Here is a 15,606-nt window from a genome sequence, read left to right as displayed (position 1 = left end):
AAATCATTTGAAGCCACTTATTTGAAATGCAAGGGAATATTTTTTTTTTCCCTGTTTCTTTTTTATCTATCACAATCAAAAAGTTGGTAGTGTTTAAATTTAGTGAAATAATGAAACAGGGTAAAGCTTCCAAGGCCAAAACTAATCATGTTCAATAAAACAGCCAGAATCTGGAGTGATTAATTTCACCCAAACAACAGGGCTGGTGATTTTTTACTTTTATAGGGACTTTCTGGGAGAACTAATTTCAAGATTCCTGCTTTAAAATTGTTGCACAAAGTTGCATTTACCCTGCTGATCCTAAACATGGAATTTACAAAATAATAATAATACATTTTATTGGCTCTTGCTTTCAAGCTTCACCATGTGAGCTCAGCCCATGAAGTACAGAAGATGAACCATCCATAAAATCAACTTTTCTTCTTCTTCTTCCACTTCTCAGTTCAGCTCCTTCAAACTACAGAACTTTCTATTGTTTATATGGGAATGTTGCTTTATTGTAGACATCAAAAGAGTCCCTTTGTTAGTCAATGTCAGTTTTATTAATGTATAGTGTATATATCTATCATTTGAGTGTGTAACAAACTAAAGTGCATTTGCCATGTGCTTGATGAAGAAAGAAGGTCTCTTAAATGCAAATTTGTGATGTGTAATAACTACATCTTACAAATTATAGGTATTTTTTTGCTTCATGTTCTAAGCACTTAAAGTAACTGTACAACACATAGTGGAAGTAGTGGAGCTGGAGTGGCAGTTAAATAATGTTTGTGCTGAAGACTGAAAAAAATATATCCACATATATACTCACTGGACATTTAATTAATTACACCTTGCTGGCTTGAACCTTCATTTACCTTCAAAACTGCTTTAATTCTTCATAGCACAGATTCAACACGGTGCTGGAAACATTCCTCAGGGAGTTTGACCCGTATTGACCTGATAGGATGGCACGCAAATATGATTCAAAATCACTATATGTACATGTGGATGTGACGATTTGTCACCTGCATATCCACAATGTGAATCTCCCGTTCCACTACATCCCAACGGTGTTCTATTGGATTCACATCTGGTTCCTGTTGAGGCCATTTGAGTAGAGTGAACTCACTGTCATGTTCAAGAAACCAAGTTGAGATGATTTGAGTTTTGTGACATGGCGCGTCTGGCCATTCTCCTCTGACCTCTGACATGAGAACTAGAATCTCGGTGAGTCAGCAGTTTCTGAAATAATAAGACCAGCCCATCTGGCGAAAATAACCATGCCACATTCAAAGTTACTTAAAATCATCTTTCTTTCCCATTCTGATCCTCAGTTTGAACGTCATCGTCATCCTGGCAATGTCTACATTCATGATGAAGGGGCTGGTGACTGTATGTGTATAACAACACATAACTATGCAGGGTATCTAAGGTTTTTGTAGTATATGGGAAAAAAAAGAAATTTTCCATACAACCAAGTTATTCAGTTAAATGTTATTGTGAATACAATGACATCTGAATGCTTTTAGCTTTTCTAAATTGAATAACAATGTGGGCAATGTTGTGAGGAACTGTTTATTTTGTGGTACAATCCCCAGTCACTCTAAGCTAATTCCATTAGTTTGATACCTTTTTGTTGTGGCGTGAATTGACTGGAATCCTTGGATGGACTGCAACACGATTTCAAAACAAAGTTCTGTTTTTGTGGTTAGAGGTTTAACGACAAATAAATCACCGACAAAATCCGATTTAATCACTTCTGTAAAAGACCCAAAGATGTGTTTAACCACATGTAATGTGGACCTAGATGGGGCTTCTAGATACAAAGACCACTGCAGTTTCGTATTCAGTATGCAACAAACAAGTGGGATGAAAAGTTATTTTTCTCAAGTTAATCATGGAAAGTGGGAACAAAAACAAAAGAAAATCAAAACTAATGAACACGAGACAAATATAGCATGTAGAAAAGGATTTGGAAAGCCTGCCAACATTCTGGTTATTTCCTGCCAACACCAGAGACTGTGTTGAGACACTGAGTAAATAATAGCAAACTGCCTGAGAGCGAGACAGGATGTTCTGCAGGCCAAAGGCTGTTCTCAATACAGGCACAAGCAGTGACTTGAGAGTTTACTCAAACAAAAAACAAAACACACAGTAAATAATATAATGGGCAAATAATGTAAAATTGTCCCAACAGTTTGGAAAAATGATCACAGCTCACTGGAAATGATGTCCAGGGGTGCTCTTCTCTTGAGGCAGCTGAAAGTGTTTAAAGGTTTAAAAGTTCGTCTTCTTCTTTTTGTTGTTTCTAGGCCTCTCTGTGTTTCATCTCAAAAACCACTGCTAATTCAAGACCATGCATCTGGCAGTCTGTGAATGTTTGTGTGTTTGCAGGATCGGCTGTTTCAGGCACAGCTCGCTGCTTCCAGAAACAATGGGCATCTGATTCTCCATGTGGAATCGCACCAGGTGGCCAACACTCAGAAACACCTGATCACGGGTCCGCACCTGGTCAATAAATGGAAAATATGCTTAAAAGTTGCTTTCTTTCTCTTCTTCAAACGATATTTGAATTCCACCAGCAGAGCTGTACCTGTCCATGTGGATCAACCAGCAGTAGGTGTCGCACAGTAGCTCCCTCCATACCGCTGAGTACATACTGACCAGCCGCAGAGCTGCTCTCTCTGACCAGGAAATCTCCACTACAGGTGAGAAGCGACTCCGCCTGCTCTCTTCCTAACCTGGGTTGAAACAAACAAAATTCCATGGGAGAGAATGACCTCGGAATTAGCGGCATTTTGATGCATCACTCATAGTCAAACAGATATTGATTACCAACCTGCCGTGGAACCATCCTTCTTCCTGGATCAGCTTCTGGACCCGCGTCTCAGTGAGCAGAGAGCGTTGTTCACTATTGACCTCAGACTGCTCTAAATCTGATGGAGATTAGATAGAGGAAGAAAATAACAGTTGAAAAGCAACAGCTTTAATCCCCAATTGAAGCACTGCTCACTTTATTTGATTTTTAATAACCAAGTTAAAGTAAAGTACAGTTTCCTCTGAATCATAGAGGCATAGAAGTCGTAATTGTACTTGAGGGACACACATGCATTATATGGACAAACTCGAAACTGTACTTGGATAACGCAGTTGATTTTCACCTGCAGGTGGAGCTGGAGTCTCATCTGTGATGGAGCAGTTCTCATACAGGGAAACAGGCCGAGAGAAACAGACCTGCAATGGCACACCATGAGTCATACACACCAGACACATATTGTTGGCTGTGCACGTTTGAACGTCTGTGTGTGTTTAGGGGCAACTGCGCTGGTAACATTTTAGAGATGAGCAGTCATGACAGGAAATTATCATCTGGTAATTCTGGGAAGTGAAGAAAACTTGTGAGGTGATGTTTGGTGAGAAGTAGCTCAAGTGTTTCTCCTCTGGGATCAACATTTGTGCTCAATAACAAGACCATAAAATGTGTTAGTAGGTAAGTCTTACCCTGTTAATGTTAGCATCTTCTTTGCTCTCCTCTTCTGTGACCTGAAAGTCTTTTATTCCACCTGGGTCTCCTGGGGTCACGTTGTAGTAGTCACGGTGTTCACTGAATTCTCCTTCCCGCTTTGCCTTTTGGTTTATTATTATCTCTTCTGGGCACCATTTGTGACAGATTCTCAGTGCCGGTCTGAATACACACATAATGTTGAGGTATTGGAAGAAGGATGGAAGGAAGGAAAAGATAGATACATTTTAATATCAGATAAAGATACTCTGATTTGCCTGATATGTCTTCCCTTGGTAAACCATGAATTAACTGTCACATTTTTTGGAAACCTGGGTTCAGTTTCACTTGCCCAGGCCTGATTACCGCCAGACCTGCTGAATCAGCAAATCACCTAAATAGAACCTGTCTGACAAAGTGAAACAGGCTAAAAGATCTCAAAAACAACTGATAAACAAACTAATTTACATCTATCAGGGTGAGACAGTGAGAGCCATTATCCACAAATGGAGACAAGCAGTGGTGAACCTTCCCAGGAGTGGAAGGCACACAGGCTCATCTTGCATTTGCCAATTAGCATCTTGATGACCCCCAAGACTTTTGGAAAAATATTCTGTGGACCGATGAGATAAAAGCTGAACTTTTTGGAAGGTTTGTGCCCCAAACATGTCGGGGGTAGTGTGGTGGTCTAAGGCTGCGTTGCTGCTTCAGGAGGACTTGCTGAAACTGATGGAACCATGAATTCTGCTCTCTAGCAGAAATACTAGAAGGAGAACTTTTGGACATCAGTTTGTGCCCTGAAGCTTAATGAAGCTTTGGTTTTTTCAACAGACCATGAAGTCCACCTCCGAATGGTTCAAAAAAATATTGATGGGTTATTCAAAGTCTGGACTTTCATTAGGCCAAAATTATCTGATTGAGACACTTAAGCATAAATCATGCTTGTTTAACATGAACAGTATGTCTGAATTAAAACAATTCTTCTAAGAAGAGTGGGCCAAAATTCCTCCACACCTCAGTTATTCCAGTTATCATGAGTGCTTGATTGCAGTTCTTGTCGCCAAAGGTGGCACAACCTGTTATTAGATTTAGAGGGCAATTACTTTTTCACAAAGGCCCAGTAGGTTCGGATAGCTTTTAGCCCTAATAAACCAAAATTATAATTTAAAAACTGAATTTTGTATTTATTATGGTTCTCTGTCTCATATTAAAATTTATTTGTTGATCTGGAGCATTTAAATGTAACAAATATGCAAACATTAGGAAGGGGGCCAATACTTATGGCACTATATACAATCATACATATATATTCAGCTATACTTATATGTACATATGAATTCACTCAGAGTCACTGACATGATAATAATAATAATAATAATAATAATAATAATAATAATAATAATAATAATGATAATAATAATAATAATAATAATAATAATAATAATAATAATAATAATAATAATGATGTATTCTTTATTGATCCCCGTGGGGAAATTCCTCTCTGCATTTAACCCATTCACTCTGTGAAGCAGTGGGCAGCCATTGGGCGCCCGGGGAGTGGTGTGTAGGGACGGTACTTTGCTCAGGGGTACCTCAGGGTAGCCGTTCAGTGGATTTCGAACCCCTGACCTTCCGATCATGGGGCCACCACCACTATTCCTGCCCGATACAGTAAATACTGCATAATATTGTTTCTATATTTAATCGCAAATCCATTATATACTATAATATTTATGTATATATACACACATGCATATATATGTATATATATTTATTCACATATATACATGTAAGAGCTATAACCTGGAACTGGTGGACAGGACCGATGGTGTCTGGCTGAGAAGGTGGCGGAAGCGCGTCTCAAAGGCCTGACCGATGCTGTTGATAACCTCAGTGGCTTGACCCTCGGGACACTCCAGGATGTGACAGGCTGCCATAGAGAGCAAAAGTCAAACATTATTTTCATAACAATCAGTAAATTGAAATTTGAGTGTAAGGCCAGCTGAAAGCAAACTCTCTCTCATACCTCTGTCATTGGCAAGGTCTTTAGCTACATAAGCAATGTAATCTGCCATGTCCTGTAAACAAATTGAGAGAAAAAAAAACAATAAAAGGCATGATTATAAATTATAAATGCAAAAAATGACTCAATAGACTTTTTCCATGTGGAAAACTCTGTTTCAATTTATATTTTCACTTCATTTTCAGCTAATGCTCATCCACGTGTATGCTTCGTCGGAAGAGTTCAGCCTAATACAAGAGCACAGTAAGCTGAATATGGTTCAACATAAAGCTTCTGTGTCAGACTGAATTTAATTCCCCCTTACTATCTTTCATGTGCCCAAGCCAGCTGAGCAGAGGCTTAGAGCACACTACAAGATTAGTATGGCTAATTAATTCAAAACAGTGAGCTATAATCCCATCCACAGCTTTGCTGCTGTTGTCTCTCCCAGAGAGTAACTACCTTCTTATTTTCTCTCATCTTTAGTCGGTGTATATTTCTGCACATGATTTGTAGTGAATCTTTGTTTGAACTAAAAGGCCAACCAAAATACAGTTTGACCTAGACAGCAGCTAATAACCACATGCCCTACAGACAGATATGCATTGATCTTTATGTTCATTACACACATTTTTAGGGCACAGGAAATTTTCACTCAGGCCAAATAACCTGAATCCTGTCATGTGGAAATATGTGCGCACAGAGGGAAACAAATTAAGAAGAATAGACCTGAGTAATTAGTCTGATAAGCACTTGGCAAGGTGTAAAGATGATGAAAGCAGTTAGCTCTGACGAGTGTATAAGTCACAGGAAAGGATTTCATGATTTGTTGCTTTTAGCAATTAATTATCAGAAGAATTACATTCAAGAGTTTTACAATGAGCCAAATTAAGGGTAAAACTGTAAACAGACACATTTATTAAATGACTCCGACTTGAAAGAGTACTCCTTTATATCCTTTATATAGTACCAACAAGCTTTAAACACTTAAGGAGGTGGTTCTCAAACTTTTCTGGCATGCCTCATTTCTGAAACAGGCAAAACGTTCACGTCACACACTCCCAAGAATGAAGAATCCAAATTAAATTTAACAAAATAAAGGTCAGTATACCCCCAGCACACTCTGAATGCTGGGGATATTATACTGTTGAATATCAGTTCTTTGCATAAATCATATTCATTAAATTTAATCACAAGGGAATGTTTAGACATTTTTTGCCAAAGTCTGAAGTTTCATTTGTAGCATGCTTTCAGATCCTGACCTTGTACCACTAATTAAAAGAGCAGAATGATCAAGAGTTGAGGCAGGAAATGATTTAATCCTCCATAAATGGTAGTAGACCATGCAATAATCAGACTAAATCAAATTACTCACTGTGTGTGTGATTGTGCTCTTGCTACCCTGTTTGTGTCCCTATCTGATCATCAACGTGTACAAAGGGAAAGATTTGAGAATATGAACATACTGAATCTCCACCGGAGGCAAATGAAATGGTCTGCATGGGGTGGTGGGCAATCTTCTGTGAAAGAGAAAAGAGGAAATGATACAATAGCAGAAAGGTTTGCGGTCAATAAACCTGACACGAGGCTGTTATGATGGGGTTTAACATGCTGAGGCTGTCACCTGTAAGGAGGAGGCAGCGATTAGAGTCATACTGTCGGTGGAGACAGTGAGGATGATCCTGCTTCCAGAAAACTGCAGGTTGGTTTGACCCAGAACAGAAGACAGTCCCTTGCAAACAGGCTAATGATGACAAAAACCACTGTTATTCCAGCTGAATGTTCCAGAAAGAGAGCGTGCGTGAGTATGAGTGTGTGCCTGTCTGTGTACACAAGCCTTACCCTTTTAGTTTTCACTGCTGTTTTGAGCAATGTCCTCGCACAAAGTCTGCTGATTGCCTCTCTGCACACACAAACACATAGACACAGATCAGCATGTACATAAGCACATGCACACAGTAACACAGAGATACCTTTGTATGTGATCCGGTGTGCCCTGCTGACATGTGATGTGCATGTGAGAGGAAGAAAACTACACTGCAGAAAGCACATATATATGCACTGCTGCTGAAAGAATGTAACCAAATATACCTACTCAAATGCAATACTTTATTACTTTAGTTTTGGAGTACATGTAGTACACACAACAAAAAAAACCATATTACACAAAAGGTATCCTTTTATCTGCACGTCATTGTGAGAAAAAAGTATTTGATTCAAAAGCCAAACATGACTTAGTACTTAGAAACCCTTGTTGGCATGCACACTGATAAGTTTGCACACACGCTCAGCATTTCTCTTCCCCCGATCTCAGCACTTTCTCCCAGGCCTTCTCTGAATCGTTTAAATGGTCACTTAATACGAGCCTGTTCATGTGGCTTGTTGACCATGTGCTGCAAGACTTCAATCCATTACACAGCATATCGCAGTGTGTTCCTAACAGTGTTCTTGGTGACTGTGGTCCCAAGTGTCTTAGGATCATTAACAAGCTCCTCCAGTGTAGTTTTAAGCTGATTCTGCAGCTTTCTCAGGATCATCCTCACCCCGTGAGGTAAGACCGGGGGCAACTGATGGTCATTTTAAATTTCTTCCATTTCTGAATAATCGCAGCAAGAGTTGTCACCTTCACACTGAGCTTCTTGCTGATGGTCTTGTAGCCCATTCCAGCTTTGTGCTGGTCTAAAATCTTCCCTGATGTCCGTTGACAGGTATTTGGTCTTGTCCATAACAAGATGAGATCAGGAGTATCCGTAATTGATTGTAATCTATGAGTTACATGTGCACACAGCTAATCTTAGGAGCAATAATTCTGGCTGGAATATTAAATACTTATTTCACTCAATTACATGCAAATCAATTAACTTTTTCTGAATTTTTGGTTAATATTCTGTGGTAAACATGTACTTCAACAAGAGAGAGGAACATAGGGTAATGTATGTAAGTGGAAGAAGATGAACACAGGTGGACTACATCCTATGCAAAAGCTGCAACCTGAAAGAGATAGGAGACTGCAGGGTGGTGGCAGGGGAGAATGTGCCAGGCAGCATTGGTTAGTATTCTGAATGATTACTTTGGAAATCAAGAAAAAGAGTATGTGAAGACAGAGCCAAGGATTAAATGACGAAGAAGGAAGAATGTTGAGGGAGTTGAGAAAAGGTACAAGATGACTGGAAAAGAACAGCTGTAGTACTTAGGGAAAGTCCAAAAAAGGTCTTTGGTGTATTCTCTGAATGGAGGATAGAGGACAAGGAGACCTGGTGGTGGAATGAGGAAGTACAGGAAAATATTCCAAGGAATAGATTAGCAAAGAAAAAGTGGGATATCAGGGAAATAAGAAAGTGGACAGCAGCACTGGGAGGAAAGATAGAAGTGAAAAAGGCAAAGGAAAAGGCTTATAGTGAGTTGTATGCGAGATTCGAAAAGGACTTGCATAAATTGGCAGAGGCAGAGAGACGGAGCTGGAAAGGATGTGCAGCAGGTTGGACAGCGAGACAGTGGTGAGGTGTGCAGCTGGAGTGAAAAACGGGTTCAAGGTTAGGATGGAATTACATCAGGGATCAGCTCCGAGACCTGAGGTTGCAGTGATGATGCACAGGTTGACAGATGAGGTCAGGCAGGAGTCTCTGTGGACTATACTGTTTCCAGACAACATTGTGATGTGTATTGAGGGTAGATGGCAGGTATAGTGGATATACTGGATATTGAAGATAGAGCTGCAGGTAGGAGGAAAAGAGGAAGACCACAGAGAAGTTTCAGGGATGTAGTGAAGGAGGACATGCAGATTGGTATGACAAAGGAGGATGGAGGGTGAGCTGGAGGCAGGTGATCTGCGCTCCATCTTAAATGAGCTTTGGCTCAAAGACGGTACAGTAGCGGCCTTTATGGATTTTTTTTTTTTTTAACTGCTTTTGTTTGTTTCTTAGTTTGTTTTTAATTGTATGGCATATTTTCAATTTGCATTTGTGGACCAGGACACAAACTGTCTACACTAGCAGTGAGTTTCAGCTGCCCACACATGGATTTCCACTATAACATCTGTGTATTGTCTATTTTTAAAAAAATGTCTATTTTTAATGCAGTGTTGCCTGAGGTCTTGAAGATCACACCCTTTCAATATTGGTTTTTGGCCGTGTCCTTCGCTAACGTCTCTCTGGATTCTTGGAATCCTTTAATGATATGATGAAATCTTCCAATTCTTTGCAATTTTGCATTTAGAAACATTATTAAATTGTTGCGCTGCTTCCCAGTGCCCACATGGTCTTTTACAGAGTTACGAAATCCTCCTCATCTTTATTTTTAAGAAATATAACTAGTTACAAGATGGTGTTTTTGTTAATTTGCTTTTGTTTTAGCTTTTTACAAATTCAGTTTTCTTGTAACTTATAAGCTCATAATATTTAAATCCTTCTTTTAAGGATAACTTGCAATAATCACTGTAGTGAAGAAAAAATTACAGAAAAAAAATATAAGTAGAGTAGCTGATCACAAACTTCCATGTGCACTGTTAAAGCAGTAACACTTCAAAATATTCCTCGTATGTTTCTTTTTCATCAAGTCAATCCGAGCTGAGATTGTATCTCTGAGGCTTGGGTCAGCGAGGGCAAAGAAAAAAGCACCCCCACGCGCACGAATGGAACATCCCACTACCTAGGAAGCAATGCTGATTTCCAGGAAGACCTTTTTTCTTCTTGAAAACACATTGTATGAATTGGATTGAGGTCTGTCTCCCTCTCTCTCTTTTAATAAGACTGAGGGATCATTAGGAGGAAATTCATCTAATTGGATTTTCTGCTCCATCATTCAACAGCGCTGCTGTAAACAGAGAGGGCTGTGTTATGGCATCCTGCACTAGGATTTCAATATCAAATGATGAGGAGAAAGCCCCGTTTATGAAATATTATACATTTAATTTGATTTCCCTCTTTGAAACATTTTTGAAATAAGCTACACATGGTTAGCTTGGCAAATATATGTTAAATGAGTTCAGGATAAAGCAATTTTGCTCACTTTTTTCCTCATCTGTGTGCAAGCGAAACAACAACTAATCCATATATGGCATTCCCCTGCAGTCAGATTGATTATGTTGCATGTATTATGCATTCATGTATTATATCATTAGATGTATATATTCGTATTTGTGTTTGTTTGTGTTTGTTAGAAAGGGGTGCAGAGAGGACCTCCTACCGTGTAACTTGCATTCTTGTATCAAAGTCAAGGGTTCTCATGGACTGGGTCACTTCCACACTACCCATGTACTAGAAAAACACACAGAAAAAAAACAGTGGCAAAATATATTATAATAATAATTGTAGTAATAAAAGTCTCAGGGACCTCCAACAGAGTCGTGAGGACTCTGAGGTGGGCACTTTCAACAACAATTAAAATATAGGAAAGAAACACAACACATTTCTCTTACAGGAGTCTGGTCACTTTTCATGAATTTTCTGTTATTGCATCCTCACTTTTAGTTTTTATGATGGAAGAAAATGATTCTGCAGAAAAGGTGAAAAGTTCATGAGCTGATTTGCGGCAGACAACATAGATTTACACGTAGCTGTTCACAAATCATGAGTCAAGAGGAGTGGAAATAACTGGGCCTTCTAGAAGGTTCTAGAAAGCCGATAGAGAGAGAAAGTGGTTTTATGCACTGTTGTGTTTAAGTCATTTAAGTCCCATCCATGTGCATCCATGTGCATTCTTAGAGTTTTTGGGATGGGAATGGGAAGTTTGTTAAAAAATGTTTGATAGAACACGTGAGACAGGATGGAAATGCTAGTTTGAAAACAATTAATAAATTAGATACACAGAGCAGAATTTTAAAGTTCATATCCAAATTATGTCATTGTTTTCTTGAAATCGGTTTAACTTCTTAAGGAATGTATTCTGAAACACATTGGAGTTGTTTTTGTTTGTCTGTTGGTTATATATGGTCATGCTATCAAAATAAAGGTATTTTAGTTATTCAAAAGAAAGTACCCCAGGGTTCTTTAAGTGATGCTTAAAGAGCTTTCATGGGACACTGAAAAACTAACTCCACCTTTACTGCTCCCACTGGAGTTAAGAAGGTAAGCAGGTGGTGCTAATCAATGATTAAATAATCGTCAGGAAGTGTGACAACCTCTATAAAACCAGACATTTTGGTAGTTTGCTGGTCTGGAGTATTCAGCCATGTTAACACTATGCCACAGTTTGTCCAGGGAGTGGATGTCCAGGCAAATCTAAGAGCTACATCTCAGGTTCTACAGATCTCAGTTAGGATGTGAAATGTTAAAGTTCATGACAGTACAATTAGAAAAGGACTGAGCAAGTTTGTTTTGAGTGATTGCCAAGAGAAAGCCTCTTCTCTAAAAATAACATGGCAGTGTGGCTTAGGTTTGCAAAGTTCCATCTGCAAAAGCTGCAAGACATTAGGGACAATGTCCTTTGGCCAGACAAGTCCAAAGCAGAAATGTGTGGCCATGATGGACAATGATTGTCATAAACCAAACACAGCATATCAGCAAACACAGCTCATGCCTACTGTCAAGCACAGCTGTGGAGGGGTGAAGATTTGGGCTTGTTTTGTAGCCAAAGTACCTGGACACCTTGCAGTCACTGAGTCAACCATAAACTCCTCTGTATAGCAACGTATTTAGGAGTCAAATATGAGGCCATCTGTGCAACAGCGAAAGTTTGTACAAAATTGGGTCAAGTAACAGAACAATAATCTCAAGGACAGCAGCAAATCTACAAGAGAATTGCTGAAAAAGACTAAAAGTGTTGCAACTACCCAAAGTCCGGAATGCAACACAACAGAAAATGCTGTAGTGGAAACTTAAGAGAGCTGTGCGTGAACGAATGCCAACAAACTTCAATGAACTGAAGCAACCTTACGAAGAAGAGTGGGTCAAAATCCTTCCACAACAAAGTGAAAGACTGATAAAATCATACAAAACAAGAAGACCTGTGAAAGCATAAACCTCCGCTAAGGCAGCTCACTCTCTGTGCAGTATTTACTTTAAAGGGAATACTGTTGTACTTTGTGTATATTTATTTTTGTTCTGTTCTTAGTTTAAGAAGTTTGTAGTTTCTTCCATTTTAAAGGGAATTTTTCTTCCTGTACTTGCTTGTTGTTGAAATTTTCTCTGTATTATTGTAGGGTCTTTACCTTACAAATAACATTATAAATAACATTTAAAAATTAAAACTGAATGACAGGCACACAGTCCTTGGCGGAGGTAGTGATTACTTTGAGTTATTGCTGCCCAAAACTAACCTTTTAAATCTTTGTAGCAAATTTTGACTGGAATACCCAAGAAATAAGTAAGTCTCAAGTTTACAAAAGCAAAAGCAAGCTGGCAGTTTTAAGCAAACCAAGTGAGCAGAAAGTAAAAGCTGTGAGGACAGTACTACATTTTAATGTGCAACCTGTCAGCAGATTCTAACCATGCGACAAGTAGCTAGTACAATCTTTACAGTTTTGCTTTAGCTTATTAGAATGCCAGACAACTCAGAGTTGAGGTAAATGTTGACATGCATCTGACTGTAACTGAATTTATCAGACTATATAGATGTGAGGAAGACCGAGAAGCTACCAGGCAATATTCAGGCCATGTGCTCAAATACACTATGACGAGTTCCACTTCTACTGGCCAGGAAATTCAATATCGCAAACCTCATAGGCTGGAGGCAGGATGAGTAAGTCCATTGATAAAAACCAGACTTAAATCAATATGTGTATACATGGGTGGGGTGAGCGGGCAGAAGAAATATATGTGTGTGCTTGTTTATAGAGGTCAATCAGACAATCCATTCTCATTTCCACCAGTGGTCAGCTCACAGGCCTGCGTGGACACACCTCTGCCATCGGGACAAGATGGGTCCTGCTCTAGGACAGCATGCTGATACTAGATATATTCACACACATGCACTCACACACATAACAGGACTGAACTAGAGGGAAGCAGAGAGCTAGGATGAGTCACTACTGCCTACATAGGAGGCTCTAACTGAGGAGGGGAGTGACTGTGAGTGTGACGGTGTGGATAGAGCAGAGAGTGTATGCATATGTGTATTTTCTATGTTCACGTGTGTGTATTTATTTTGGCCCTGGCAGCAAGTAAACAGTAATTTAACACTGCTGAAATCTGGCATATCTTTAGGTTATGAGGACTTTGTTGCACAGTGCAGAGAAAAGGAGCTTATGCAGCATTTTGGTAGTTTCTACACACAAAGAATTTTACACACATTAACAAAATGAAGAATATGAATTACTTGGGCAAGTAAACTTTTGGTTTACTCTATCTGATCATGTACATGTGCAGGGTCAGGTACCTTGATGTGATGGTGAACTGCACTGCTTCCTGTCCCCACCACTGTACGATCACCTTTTGCAGAGGAAATCTTCACACAGCACAGACCCCCTCTGTGATGTGAGCAGGGAGGATATCCAGGGGTCCAAGGAAGGCTTGCCATCCGATGTAGGGTGATAGGTCTTTTTGTGCAGAGCAAAGCAGGGTGAATTAGATTTTGGCCTGTGGATAGGGGAGCGTTGAGGGAAGGGTGAGTGCAAAATCTCTCATTACTTCCTGAACCCCACTCTGTTCTGGACAAGGGTTTGTCAGTAGGGGCACTGATGCTTCTGCCTCTGGCTGTGTCTGTCTGTCCTTTTAGGCCTTGCCGGGAAATAGGGCTTTGCAGTCGGATGTTGGCCATGCGGGGGATGAAATCCCTCAGGGTGGATGGTCCGTGGTGTGTAGTTATCCCAGGTCCCAGCTGACTGAATTCAGAGTCTAAGCAAAGGTCCTGCTTCAGGGGCAACATTCTCTGGGGGTTCTCCTCCAGAGATGTTGGAGAATCGTTGCGCAGCCGACTGTATTTAGTACGCTTCAGCATACCTGTAGAAGATGAAAAAGAAAGTGTCAGAATCAAATCAGCCGCACTGTGATTTTCATTGTACTGATTAAGTGACCTGCCTGGTAGGAGTCCCGTCTGTGATTTGAACCTGGATAAGGTTTGCTCTCTCATAATCAGGAAACAGAGCAAAGGAGAACACTGAAATAAATGTTACAAAAAAAATGAAAAGGGAAAACTTGAAAATTCAGGTCACCGTTAAGGAGGTTTAACTAAAGATTTTGGTAAAAGGAGATGAAGAAATAACATCAGGTTTCAGGACCGTCTGAAAACTATCTTTGTGTCGGGTGCGCTCTGTCATCAGATCATTTAAAGGGAATCCTGCTGCGCAGATTCAACTCACCACTGTAGGACTCTGGGATGTCCTGTTAAGTCTACAGTCCAGTCTGCTCCACTCTAGTCATGCAGAGTACAGCCCCATCCTACTGACCCACACACTTTCTCAGTCAGTTGCCAGGCTCCCAGCTTCACCTTCACATCAACTTTCCTCCCCTCTGTCTTTTCTTTCTGAGGCGCAGCAGGATTGTGCAGCGTGTATGAATGAACTTTCTCTTTTTTTTATGAATGAGACCTCGCTCACTTCCTCTGTCTCTCTCATGACGCTGCATGCAGATGAATGTGTGAATGGAGCAGAGGAGAGATTGACAGACGGCCCCCAAGGCTCTCTTTCTCCTCCCTCACCCATAAACTACCATCCAATCACAGGCAGGCTGGGTGACTCATGCTGTGCATACACACACACACACACACACACACACACACACACACACACACACTCAGTATTACACTGAAGCAGTGCTCCATTCCTTTCTTCTAACATGACTTCCACCTTAGAGATGTTTTATAAATAAATTATCATTAATTTGGCTTACTTGTCTCTTTGGAAAATAACATTTTATCACTGGTACCATGACTGACATGATTTACACAATAAAATGTACCCTTATAGTGACTGTATTGTTCAAATTAACACACAGGAGGAAGAGGATTTAACTCAAGCATTTGCATTTCCCTTTGATCCCGATCAGAACAATATTCCAGGCGCCATTTAAACAGTGTTTTACATACTGGTATTATCCCTGATTGAAAGATTGTCTTTCAGATTGCAGCGGTGCCTCCATACTCTCAAATTCCACAGTAAAAGCATTTTAAACAATGGAGCTTTACCTTTTTCCATAAAATAATAATTACACACCACTAGCTATTGTCAAAGAGTATGCAATATTGAAAT

The 15,606-nt window shown here is 39.9% G+C and overlaps 1 protein-coding gene across 3 annotated transcripts; it reads right to left on the bottom strand.

The window, feature by feature from the left end:
* Nucleotides 1–506: 506 nt before the first annotated feature.
* Nucleotides 507–14,967, bottom strand: LOC116311729 (SHC-transforming protein 1). 3 transcript variants are annotated; one of them, XM_039608382.1, is made up of 14 exons: nt 14,719–14,767; nt 14,438–14,516; nt 13,797–14,359; nt 10,668–10,738; nt 7,326–7,386; nt 7,108–7,227; nt 6,950–7,003; nt 5,508–5,559; nt 5,285–5,411; nt 3,481–3,664; nt 3,141–3,213; nt 2,819–2,915; nt 2,573–2,720; nt 507–2,487 (listed from the first exon to the last, which is right to left on the bottom strand). In XM_039608382.1, the coding sequence occupies exons 2-14, from the start codon at nt 14,487–14,489 to the stop codon at nt 2,323–2,325; spliced, it is 1,767 nt and encodes a 588-aa protein (XP_039464316.1). In that variant the 5' UTR covers nt 14,490–14,516; nt 14,719–14,767; the 3' UTR covers nt 507–2,322. The 3 variants fall into 3 exon arrangements, with proteins under 3 accessions (XP_039464316.1, XP_039464312.1, XP_031584802.2); XM_039608378.1 differs by having other exon boundaries at nt 1,230–2,487; nt 14,438–14,484; nt 14,719–14,967; XM_031728942.2 differs by lacking the exon at nt 14,438–14,516 and having other exon boundaries at nt 1,230–2,487; nt 14,719–14,967.
* Nucleotides 14,968–15,606: the final 639 nt, after the last annotated feature.

Source organism: Oreochromis aureus, linkage group 1, assembly GCF_013358895.1.
Source record: "Oreochromis aureus strain Israel breed Guangdong linkage group 1, ZZ_aureus, whole genome shotgun sequence".
In the NCBI taxonomy this organism is placed as follows: domain Eukaryota; kingdom Metazoa; phylum Chordata; class Actinopteri; order Cichliformes; family Cichlidae; genus Oreochromis; species Oreochromis aureus.
This window is presented reverse-complemented; position numbering and strand designations above follow the sequence as displayed.

What these genes read in the sequence shown, in the direction of transcription:
- LOC116311729 (XM_039608382.1), bottom strand. Translation starts at nt 14,489, where the DNA reads ATGAGAGAGCAAACCTTATCCAGGTTCAAATCACAGACGGGACTCCTA. An exon ending in TCGCTGCCTCCTCCTTACAG is followed by an intron (nt 7,004 to 7,107) that starts GTGACAGCCTCA and finishes TCTCTTTCACAG; the next exon opens with AAGATTGCCCACCACCCCAT. An exon ending in TTGCCTCCGGTGGAGATTCA is followed by an intron (nt 5,560 to 6,949) that starts GTATGTTCATAT and finishes ATTTGTTTACAG; the next exon opens with GACATGGCAGATTACATTGC.